Here is a 12,147-nt window from a genome sequence, read left to right as displayed (position 1 = left end):
GTCAGAGGGTCAGTACTGAGGGAGTGCAGCACTGTCAGTGGGTCAGTACTGAGGGACTGCTGCACTGTCAGAGGGTCAGTCCTGAGGGTGTGCTGCACTGTCAGAGGGTCAGGACTGAGGGACTGCTGCACTGTCAGAGGGTCAGTACTGAGAAAGAGCTGCACTGTCAGAGGGGTAGTACTGAGGGAGTGCTGCACGGTCGGATGATCAGTACTGAGGGAGTGCTGCACTGTCGGAGGGTCAGTACTGAGGGAGTGCTGCACTGTCAGAGGGTCAGTACTGAGGGAGTGCTGTACTGTCAGAGGGTCAGTACTGAGGCAGTGCTGCACTGTCGGAGGGTCTGTACTGAGGGAGTGCTGCACTGTCAGAGGGTCAGTACTGAGAGAGCGCTGCAATGTCATTGGGTCAGTCCTGAGGAAGTGCTGCACTGTCAGAGGGTCCGACTGAGGGAGTGCTGCACTGTCAGATTGTCAGTCCTGAGGGAGTGCTGGACTGTCAGAGGGTCAGTACTGAGGGAGTGCTGCACTGTCAGAGGTCAGTCCTGAGGGAGTGCTGTACTGTCAGAGGGTCAGTACTGAGGGAGTGCTGCACTGACGGAGGGTCAGGACTGAGGGAGTGCTGCACTGTCGGAGGGTCAGTACTGAGGGAGTGCTGTACTGTCGGGTGGTCAGTACTGAGGGCGTGCTGCACTGTCGGAGGGTCAGTACTGATGGAGTGCTGCACTGTCAGAGGGTCAGTACTGAGGAAGAGCTGCACTGTCAGATGGTCAGTACTGAGGGAGTGCTGCACTGTCGGAGGGTCAGTACTGAGGGAGTGCTGCACTGTCAGAGGGTCAGTACTGAGGGAGAGCTGCACTGTCAGAGGGTCAGTACTGAGGGAGTGCTGCACTGTCGGAGGGTCAGTACTGAGGGAGTGCTGCACTGTCAGAGGGTCAGTACTGAGGGAGAGCTGCACTGTCAGAGGGTCAGTACTGAGGGATTGCTGCACTGTCAGTGGGTCATTACTGAGGGAGTGCTGCACTGTCAGAGGGTCAGTCCTGAGGGAGTGCTGCACTGTCAGAGGGTCAAAACTGAGGGAGTGCTGCACTGTCAGAGGGTCAGTACTGAGGGAGAGCTGCACTGTCAGAGGGGCAGTACTGAGGGAGTGCTGCACTTTCGGAGGGTCAGTACTGAGGGAGTGCTGTACTGTCGCAGTACTGAGGGAGTGCTGCACTGTCAGAGGGTCAGTCCTGAGGGAGTGCTGCACTGTCAGAGGGTCAGTACTGAGGGAGTGCTGCACTGTCAGAGGGTCAGTCCTGAGGGAGTGCTGTACTCTCAGAGGGTCAGTACTGAGGGAGTGCTGCATTGTCGGAGGGTCAGTACTGAGGGAGTGCTGCACTGTCAGAGGGTCATTACTGAGGGAATGCTCTCCTGTCAGAGGGTCATTACTGAGGGAGTGCTGCACTTTCAGAGGGTCAGTACTGAGGGATTGCTGCACTGTCAGTGGGTCATTACTGAGGGAGTGCTGCACTGTCAGAGGGTCAGTCCTGAGGGAGTGCTGCACTGTCAGAGGGTCAAAACTGAGGGAGTGCTGCACTGTCAGAGGGTCAGTACTGAGGGGGAGCTGCACTGTCAGAGGGGCAGTACTGAGGGAGTGCTGAACTTTCGGAGGGTCAGTACTGAGGGAGTGCTGTACTGTCGCAGTACTGAGGGAGTGCTGCACTGTCAGAGGGTCAGTCCTGAGGGAGTGCTGCACTGTCAGAGGGTCAGTACTGTGGGAGTGCTGCACTGTCGGAGAGTCAGTACTGAGGGACTGCTGCACTGTCAGAGGCTCAGTCCTGAGGGAGTGCTGCACTGTCATGAGGGTCAGTACTGAGGGAGTGCTGCACTGTCAGAGGGTCAGTACTGAGGGAGTGCTGCACTGTCAGATGGTCAGTACTGAGGGAGTGCTGTACTGTCGGAGGGTCAGAACTGAGGGAGTGCTGCATTGTCGGAGGGTCAGTACTGAGGGAGTGCTGCAATGTCGGAGCGTCAGTACTGAGGGAGTGCTGCACTGTCGGTGTGTCAGTCCTGAGGGAGTGCTGCACTGTCGGAGGGTCAGTACTGAAGGAGTGCTGCACGGTTGGAGGATCAGTACTGAGGGAGTGCTGCACTGTCAGAGGGTCAGTCCTGAGGGACTGCTTTACTGTCATAGTGTCAGTACTGAGGGAGTGCTGCACTGCCGGAGGGTCAGTACTGAGGGAGTGCTGCAATGTCGGAGCGTCAGTACTGAGGGAGTGCTGCACTGTCGGAGTGTCAGTCCTGAGGAAGTGCTGCACTGTCGGAGGGTCAGTACTGAGGGAGTGCTGTACTGTCGGAGGGTTAGTACTGAGGGAGTGCTGCACTGTCGGAGGGTCAGTACTGAGGGAGTGCAGCACTGTCAGAGGGTCGGTACTGAGGGAGAGCTGCACTATCAGAGGGTCAGTACTGAGGGAGTGCTGCACTGTCAGAGGGTCAGTACTGAGGGAGTGCTGCACTGTCAGAGGGTCAGTACTGAGGGAGTGCAGCACTGTCAGTGGGTCAGTACTGAGGGACTGCTGCACTGTCAGAGGGTCAGTCCTGAGGGTGTGCTGCACTGTCAGAGGGTCAGGACTGAGGGACTGCTGCACTGTCAGAGGGTCAGTACTGAGAAAGAGCTGCACTGTCAGAGGGGTAGTACTGAGGGAGTGCTGCACGGTCGGATGATCAGTACTGAGGGAGTGCTGCACTGTCGGAGGGTCAGTACTGAGGGAGTGCTGCACTGTCAGAGGGTCAGTACTGAGGGAGTGCTGTACTGTCAGAGGGTCAGTACTGAGGCAGTGCTGCACTGTCGGAGGGTCTGTACTGAGGGAGTGCTGCACTGTCAGAGGGTCAGTACTGAGAGAGCGCTGCAATGTCATTGGGTCAGTCCTGAGGAAGTGCTGCACTGTCAGAGGGTCCGACTGAGGGAGTGCTGCCCTGTCAGATTGTCAGTCCTGAGGGAGTGCTGGACTGTCAGAGGGTCAGTACTGAGGGAGTGCTGCACTGTCAGAGGTCAGTCCTGAGGGAGTGCTGTACTGTCAGAGGGTCAGTACTGAGGGAGTGCTGCACTGACGGAGGGTCAGGACTGAGGGAGGGCTGCACTGTCGGAGGGTCAGTACTGAGGGAGTGCTGTACTGTCGGGTGGTCAGTACTGAGGGCGTGCTGCACTGTCGGAGGGTCAGTACTGATGGAGTGCTGCACTGTCAGAGGGTCAGTACTGAGGAAGAGCTGCACTGTCAGATGGTCAGTACTGAGGGAGTGCTGCACTGTCGGAGGGTCAGTACTGAGGGAGTGCTGCACTGTCAGAGGGTCAGTACTGAGGGAGAGCTGCACTGTCAGAGGGTCAGTACTGAGGGAGTGCTGCACTGTCGGAGGGTCAGTACTGAGGGAGTGCTGCACTGTCAGAGGGTCAGTACTGAGGGAGAGCTGCACTGTCAGAGGGTCAGTACTGAGGGATTGCTGCACTGTCAGTGGGTCATTACTGAGGGAGTGCTGCACTGTCAGAGGGTCAGTCCTGAGGGAGTGCTGCACTGTCAGAGGGTCAAAACTGAGGGAGTGCTGCACTGTCAGAGGGTCAGTACTGAGGGAGAGCTGCACTGTCAGAGGGGCAGTACTGAGGGAGTGCTGCACTTTCGGAGGGTCAGTACTGAGGGAGTGCTGTACTGTCGCAGTACTGAGGGAGTGCTGCACTGTCAGAGGGTCAGTCCTGAGGGAGTGCTGCACTGTCAGAGGGTCAGTACTGAGGGAGTGCTGCACTGTCAGAGGGTCAGTCCTGAGGGAGTGCTGTACTCTCAGAGGGTCAGTACTGAGGGAGTGCTGCATTGTCGGAGGGTCAGTACTGAGGGAGTGCTGCACTGTCAGAGGGTCATTACTGAGGGAATGCTCTCCTGTCAGAGGGTCATTACTGAGGGAGTGCTGCACTGTCAGAGGGTCAGTACTGAGGGATTGCTGCACTGTCAGTGGGTCATTACTGAGGGAGTGCTGCACTGTCAGAGGGTCAGTCCTGAGGGAGTGCTGCACTGTCAGAGGGTCAAAACTGAGGGAGTGCTGCACTGTCAGAGGGTCAGTACTGAGGGAGAGCTGCACTGTCAGAGGGGCAGTACTGAGGGAGTGCTGCACTTTCGGAGGGTCAGGACTGAGGGAGTGCTGTACTGTCGCAGTACTGAGGGAGTGCTGCACTGTCAGAGGGTCAGTCCTGAGGGAGTGCTGCACTGTCAGAGGGTCAGTACTGTGGGAGTGCTGCACTGTCGGAGAGTCAGTACTGAGGGACTGCTGCACTGTCAGAGGCTCAGTCCTGAGGGAGTGCTGCACTGTCATGAGGGTCAGTACTGAGGGAGTGCTGCACTGTCAGAGGGTCAGTACTGAGGGAGTGCTGCACTGTCAGATGGTCAGTACTGAGGGAGTGCTGTACTGTCGGAGGGTCAGAACTGAGGGAGTGCTGCATTGTCGGAGGGTCAGTACTGAGGGAGTGCTGCAATGTCGGAGCGTCAGTACTGAGGGAGTGCTGCACTGTCGGTGTGTCAGTCCTGAGGGAGTGCTGCACTGTCGGAGGGTCAGTACTGAAGGAGTGCTGCACGGTTGGAGGATCAGTACTGAGGGAGTGCTGCACTGTCAGAGGGTCAGTCCTGAGGGACTGCTTTACTGTCATAGTGTCAGTACTGAGGGAGTGCTGCACTGCCGGAGGGTCAGTACTGAGGGAGTGCTGCAATGTCGGAGCGTCAGTACTGAGGGAGTGCTGCACTGTCGGACTGTCAGTCCTGAGGAAGTGCTGCACTGTCGGAGGGTCAGTACTGAGGGAGTGCTGTACTGTCGGAGGGTTAGTACTGAGGGAGTGCTGCACTGTCGGAGGGTCAGTACTGAGGGAGTGCAGCACTGTCAGAGGGTCGGTACTGAGGGAGAGCTGCACTATCAGAGGGTCAGTACTGAGGGAGTGCTGCACTGTCAGAGGGTCAGTACTGAGGGAGTGCTGCACTGTCAGAGGGTCAGTACTGAGGGAGTGCAGCACTGTCAGTGGGTCAGTACTGAGGGACTGCTGCACTGTCAGAGGGTCAGTCCTGAGGGTGTGCTGCACTGTCAGAGGGTCAGGACTGAGGGACTGCTGCACTGTCAGAGGGTCAGTACTGAGAAAGAGCTGCACTGTCAGAGGGGTAGTACTGAGGGAGTGCTGCACGGTCGGATGATCAGTACTGAGGGAGTGCTGCACTGTCGGAGGGTCAGTACTGAGGGAGTGCTGCACTGTCAGAGGGTCAGTACTGAGGGAGTGCTGTACTGTCAGAGGGTCAGTACTGAGGCAGTGCTGCACTGTCGGAGGGTCTGTACTGAGGGAGTGCTGCACTGTCAGAGGGTCAGTACTGAGAGAGCGCTGCAATGTCATTGGGTCAGTCCTGAGGAAGTGCTGCACTGTCAGAGGGTCCGACTGAGGGAGTGCTGCACTGTCAGATTGTCAGTCCTGAGGGAGTGCTGGACTGTCAGAGGGTCAGTACTGAGGGAGTGCTGCACTGTCAGAGGTCAGTCCTGAGGGAGTGCTGTACTGTCAGAGGGTCAGTACTGAGGGAGTGCTGCACTGACGGAGGGTCAGGACTGAGGGAGTGCTGCACTCTCAGAGGGTCAGTACTGAGGGAGTGCTGTACTGTCGGGTGGTCAGTACTGAGGGCGTGCTGCACTGTCGGAGGGTCAGTACTGATGGAGTGCTGCACTGTCAGAGGGTCAGTACTGAGGAAGAGCTGCACTGTCAGATGGTCAGTACTGAGGGAGTGCTGCACTGTCGGAGGGTCAGTACTGAGGGAGTGCTGCACTGTCAGAGGGTCAGTACTGAGGGAGAGCTGCACTGTCAGAGGGTCAGTACTGAGGGAGTGCTGCACTGTCGGAGGGTCAGTACTGAGGGAGTGCTGCACTGTCAGAGGGTCAGTACTGAGGGAGAGCTGCACTGTCAGAGGGTCAGTACTGAGGGATTGCTGCACTGTCAGTGGGTCATTACTGAGGGAGTGCTGCACTGTCAGAGGGTCAGTCCTGAGGGAGTGCTGCACTGTCAGAGGGTCAAAACTGAGGGAGTGCTGCACTGTCAGAGGGTCAGTACTGAGGGAGAGCTGCACTGTCAGAGGGGCAGTACTGAGGGAGTGCTGCACTTTCGGAGGGTCAGTACTGAGGGAGTGCTGTACTGTCGCAGTACTGAGGGAGTGCTGCACTGTCAGAGGGTCAGTCCTGAGGGAGTGCTGCACTGTCAGAGGGTCAGTACTGAGGGAGTGCTGCACTGTCAGAGGGTCAGTCCTGAGGGAGTGCTGTACTCTCAGAGGGTCAGTACTGAGGGAGTGCTGCACTGTCAGAGGGTCATTACTGAGGGAATGCTCTTCTGTCAGAGGGTCATTACTGAGGGAGTGCTGCACTGTTGGAGGATCAGTACTGAGGGACTGCTGCACTGTCAGAGGTCAGTCCTGACGGAGTCCTTTACTGTTGGAGGGTCAGTACTGAGGGAGTGCTGCACTGTCGGAGGGTCAGTACTGAGGGAGTGCTGCACTGTCAGAGCGTCCGACTGAGGGAGTGCTGCACTGTCGGAGTGTCAGTACTGAGGGAGTGCTGCACTGTCAGAGGGTCCGACTGAGGGAGTGCTGCACTGTCGGAGGGTCAGTACTGAGGGAGTGCTGCACTGTCAGAGGGTCAGTACTGAGGGAGAGCTGCACTGTCAGAGGGTCGGTACTGAGGGAGTGCTGCACTGTCAGTGGGTCATTACTGAGGGAGTGCTGCACTGTCAGAGGGTCAGTCCTGAGGGAGTGCTGCACTGTCAGAGGGTCAAAACTGAGGGAGTGCTGCACTGTCAGAGGGTCAGTACTGAGGGAGAGCTGCACTGTCAGAGGGTCAGTACTGAGGGAGTGCTGCACTTTCAGATAGTCAGTACTGAGGGAGTGCTGTCCTGTCGCAGTACTGAGGGAGTGCTGCACTGTCAGAGGGTCAGTCCTGAGGGAGTGCTGCACTGTCAGAGGGTCAGTACTGAGGGAGTGCTGCACTGTCAGTGGGTCAGTCCTGAGGGAGTGCTGTACTCTCAGAGCGTCAGTACTGAGGGAGTGCTGCATTGTCGGAGGGTCAGTACTGAGGGAGTGCTGCACTGTCAGAGGGTCATTACTGAGGGAATGCTCTACTTTCAGGGGGTCATTACTGAGGGAGTGCTGCACTGTTGGAGGATCAGTACTGAGGGACTGCTGCACTGTCAGAGGTCTGTCCTGACGGAGTCCTGTACTGTTGGAGGGTCAGTACTGAGGGAGTGCTGCACTGTCGGAGGGTCACTACTGAGGGAGTGCTGCACTGTCGGAGGATCAGTACTGAGGGAGTGCAGTACTGTCAGATTGTCAGTACTGAGGGAGCGCTGCACTGTCAGTGGGTCAGTCCTGAGGGACTGTTGCACTGTCAGAGGGTCCGACTGAGGGAGTGCTGCACTGTCGGAGTGTCAGTACTGAGGGAGTGCTGCACTGTCAGAGGGTCAGTACTGAGGGAGTGCAGCACTGTCGGAGGGTCAGTACTGAGGGAGTGCTGCACTGTTGGAGGGTCAGTACTGAGGGAGTGCTGCTCTGTCGGAGGGTCAGTACTGAGGGAGTGCTGTACTGTCGGAGGGTCAGAACTGAGGGAGTGCTGCACTGTCGGAGCGTCAGTTCTGAGGGAGTGCTGCACTGTCAGAGGGTCAGTACTGAGGGAGTGCTGCACTGTCAGAGGGTCAGTCCTGAGGGAGTGCTGCACAGTCAGAGGGTCAGTACTGAGGGAGAGCTGCACTGTCAGAGGGTCAGTACTGAGGGAGTGCTGTACTGTCAGAGGGTCAGTACTGAGGGAGTGCTGCACTGTCAGAGGGTCAGTACTGAGGCAGTGCTGCACTGTCGGTGGGTCAGTACTGAGGAAGTGCTGCACTGTTGGAGGGTCAGTACTGAGGGACTGCTGCACTGTCAGAGGGTCAGTCCTGTGGGAGTGCTGTACTGTCAGAGGGTCAGTACTGAGGGAGTGCTGCATTGTCGGAGGGTCAGTACTGAGGGAGTGCTACACAGTCGGAGGGTCAGTACTGAGGGAGTGCTGCACTGTCAGAGGGTCAGTACTGAGGGAGTGCTGTACTGTCAGAGGGTCAGTACTGAGGGAGTGCTGTACTGTCGGAGGGTCAGTACTGAGGGAGTGCTGCACTGTCGGAGGGTCAGTACTGAGGGAGTGCTGCACTGTCAGAGGATCAGTACTGAGGGAGTGCTGTACTGTCAGAGGGTCAGTACTGAGGGAGTGCTGCACTGTCGGAGGGTCAGTACTGAGGGAGTGCTGCACTGTCAGAGGGTCAGTCCTGAGGGAGTACTGCACTGTCAGAGGGTCAGTACTGAGGGAGTGCTGCACTGTCAGAGGGTCAGTACTGAGGGAGTGCTGTACTGTCAGAGGGTCAGTACTGAGGGAGTGCTGCACTGTCGGAGGGTCAGTACTGAGGGAGTGCTGCACTGTCAGAGGGTCAGTCCTGAGGGAGTACTGCACTGTCAGAGGGTCAGTACTGAGGGAGTGCTGCACTGTCAGAGGGTCAGTACTGAGGGAGTGCCGCACTGTCGGAGGGTCCGTACTGAGGGAGTGCCGCACTGTCCGAGGGTCCGTACTGAAGGAGTGCTGCACTGTCCGAGGGTCCGTACTGTGGGAGTGCTGCACTGTCAGAGGGTCAGTATTGAGGGTGTGCTGCACTGTCCGAGGGTCAGTACTGAGGGAGTGCTGCAGTGTCAGTGGGTCAGTCCTGAGGGAGTGCTGCACTGTCCGAGGGTCCGTACTGAGGGAGTGCTGCACTGTCGGAGGGTCCGTACTGCGGGAGTGCTGCACTGTCGGGGCGTCTGTAATTCAGATGAGATGTGAAGCTGAGGCTCCGCCCTCTCGAGTGGGTGTAAGGGTTCCCACGGTAACCATTGGATGAAGAGCCGCGGAATGTTTCCTCGCGTTCTGGACAATATTCTGCCCTTCCCCCTCCCTCACACCCCTGACCTTCCCAGATGCCAAATGGATAAAGAACTGGCTGGGCAACAGGAGACAGAGAGTAGCAGTGGAAGGGAGTTTCTCAAAATGGAGACGTGTGACCAGTGGTGTTCCACAGGGATCCGTGCTGGGACCACTGTTGTTTGTGATATACATAAATGATTTGGAGGAAAGTATAGGTGGTCTGATTAGCAAGTTTGCAGACGACACTAAGATTGGTGGAGTAGCAGATAGTGAAGGGGACTGTCAGAGAATACAGCAGAATATAGATAGACTGGAGAGTTGGGCAGAGAAATGGCAGATGGAGTTCAATCAGGGTAAATGCGAGGTGATGCATTTTGGAAGATCCAATTCAAGAGTGAACTATACAGTAAATGGAAAAGTCCTGGGGAAAATTGATGTCCAGAGATTTGGGTGTTCAGGTCCATTGTTCCCTGAAGGTGGCAACGCAGGTCAATAGAGTGGTCAAGAAGGCATACGGCATGCTTTCCTTCATTGGACGGGGTATTGAGTACAAGAGTTGGCAGGTCATGTTACAGTTGTATAGGACTTTGGTTCGGCCACATTTGGAATACTGCGTGCAGTTCTGGTCGCCACATTACCAAAAGGATGGAGATGCTTTGGAGAGGGTGCAGAGGAGGTTCACCAGGATGTTGCCTGGTATGGAGGGCGCTAGCTATGAAGAGAGGTTGAGTAGATTAGGATTATTTTCATTAGAAAAACGGAGGTTGAGGGGGGACCTGATTGAGGTGTACAAAATCATGAGAGGTATAGACAGGGTGGATAGCAAGAAGCTTTTTCCCAGAGTGGGGGATTCAAATACTAGGGGTCACGAGTTCAAAGTGAGAGGGGAAAAGTTTAGGGGGGATATGCGTGGAAAGTTCTTTACGCAGAGGGTGGTGGGTGCCTGGAACGCGTTGCCAGCGGAGGTGGTAGATGCGGGCACGATGGCGTCTTTTAAGATGTATCTAGACAGATACATGAATGGGCAGGAAGCAAAGAGATACAGACCCTTAGAAAATAGGCGACATGTTTAGATAGTGGGTCTGGATCGGCGCAGGCTTGGAGGGCCGAAGGGCCTGTTCCTGTGCTGTAATTTTCTTTGTTCTTTGTTCTATCCCTCAACACCCCCAGGCCTCCCCCTCCCTCTCTCCCCCATCCCTCACCCTCCCCACCCCTTCTCCCTCCCTCAAACCCCTTCCCCTCGCACTCCCTCACTCCCCCGTCCCTCACAACCCCGCACTCCCCCTCCCTCACTCCCTCCTCCCCCATCCCTCACCTCTCTCCCATTCCCCCTCCTACTCCTCTCTCCCCCTCCCCCCACCCCTCCCCAACTCCCATGTCCTTCCCCCACACTCCCCTCCCCCAAACCCTTCTTCCCCCTCCCCCACCCCTGCTCTCCCCTCCAGGCTGCCGACCCTGCCCTCACTCACCCATCCCCCGTGCCCGATCCCACCAACTCCCAGTTCTCTCCAGCATGGAGTGTCCTGATTGGCTGCAGAGAGACTCGGTGAAGCGCGGTGAGGAGAGACTCGGTGAGGCGCGGTGTGGAGAGGTTCGGTGAGGCGTGGTGAGGCGCGGTGAGGCGCGGTGAGGAGAGACTCGGTGAGGCCGGTGAGGCGTGGTGCGGAGAGACTCGGTGAGGCGTGGTGCGGAGAGACTCGGTGAGGCGCGGTGAGGGTCGGTGAGGCTCGGTGAGACGCGGTGCGGAGACACTTGTTGAGTTTCGGTGAGACATGGTGCGGAGAGACTCGGTGAGGCGCGGTGCGGAGAGACTCGGTGAGACTCGGTGCGGAGAGATTCGGAGAGACTCAGTGAGGTACTCACGGTGGTGAAGTTGTCATGGGTACAGTTATCACCCCGGTACGTGCACATTAACAACATGTCGTGGATGGTGTGGCCGGTGCGGTTGTAAAAGTCGGACATGTTGAAGGGTTTGGGTTTGAAGTGTCTGAAGTTGGCGAGTTTCTTCAGCGTGGCCAATGTCTCAGGCTCCGCCAGGCTAGGTTTGGCAATCTCGTAGCGGCCATTAAGCAGTGCCAGGAGCTCACCCACATGGTACAGATCATTCTGGGTGATCTGTGAGAAACGGAACTCATTGAGGTTACAGATGGTGACAGCAGGAAAGGTCAGGTTAACTGCGGCCACTTCATCCAGCTTGGTGACATGCGGATACTCAAAGTAATAGGTAACACGCTCCATACACACCAGTGAGAGGAGACTGAAAGAGCCCAGGAATGACAACATCCACAACAAACGACGTAGGCTCATTGGGCCGTAGGCAAAGATGTGGCTGATGCCATGTAACGTGGATCTGTTGGCAAAGGACTCGAGGCTGGATGGATGGACAGTGTCGCTGCTGCTAACTGACTCCCGTTTCAGATCCATGATGATCCCAGGCAGCTCCCAGACAACCAGCAGCAAAGGAAGCAAACAATTTGTTGTCTTCGTCTGCGAGTGAAAGACTGTCGATACTGCGGGTCCCGAGATTTCTCTTGTTTTCTTTCTGTATCTCTCTTCCTTCTTTCAGCCCCTCCACTGTCTCTGTATTGTCTCCTCTGTGTAATCCACACCCTAACCCTCACCGCAAACACACACACAGGCTCCAAAAACAAGAGGCGTTACAGAGAGTGCAGAAATCAGGCAAGATTCAGCTCTCCCTGAGCTGCCTCTTAACCTATTGCTAGAAAGACATCCTCAATCACAGAGGCAGGGAATCCGTGGCAATCGGCAGATGAATGAAGAAGGAAGAGGAGTGTTGCTGTTGTGGGGACACAATCCTGAGCTTTACTGTTCCTGATTCCAGATTCAGTCTTTCATTTCAGCTTCTCTCCCCCTCCTCCACCTCCCTTCGCTCTTTAGTAATCCACCGCTGTTGATTATGTCGACGTGCTCCTGTCGACACATCCCATTGTTCTACAGGCACTGTCCTGTCAGGGAGAGCAGCAGGAAAACCCTCAGGCTGGGCTGCGATTACACAGAGGCAGCAGCAGCTGTGACAGAGCAACCGATCCCTGCACTGGAGCATTACAATGGTTAAAGATCCACAACATTCCTGACATTGATAATATTTCAGAGCTCAGCCTTGTGCACGGACACAGACACTCACACTCACACACTCACACTCACACACTCACACTCACACACTCACATACTCACACTCACA

General features: G+C 56.4%; 1 protein-coding gene across 1 annotated transcript in view; it reads right to left on the bottom strand.

Annotated features, from left to right (window-relative positions):
- Positions 1-11,369, bottom strand: part of asic1c (acid-sensing (proton-gated) ion channel 1c) — a 253,571-nt gene extending 242,202 nt beyond the window's left edge. The window contains exon 1 of the mRNA XM_068030767.1: positions 10,809-11,369. Coding sequence (XP_067886868.1) covers positions 10,809-11,369 — 561 coding nt within the window. The remainder of the gene's footprint in view (positions 1-10,808) is intronic.
- Positions 11,370-12,147: the final 778 nt, after the last annotated feature.

Source organism: Heterodontus francisci, chromosome 5, assembly GCF_036365525.1.
Source record: "Heterodontus francisci isolate sHetFra1 chromosome 5, sHetFra1.hap1, whole genome shotgun sequence".
Lineage (NCBI taxonomy): Eukaryota > Metazoa > Chordata > Chondrichthyes > Heterodontiformes > Heterodontidae > Heterodontus > Heterodontus francisci.
The sequence above is the reverse complement of the archived record's forward strand: the minus strand, read 5'-3'. Positions and strand labels throughout refer to the sequence as shown.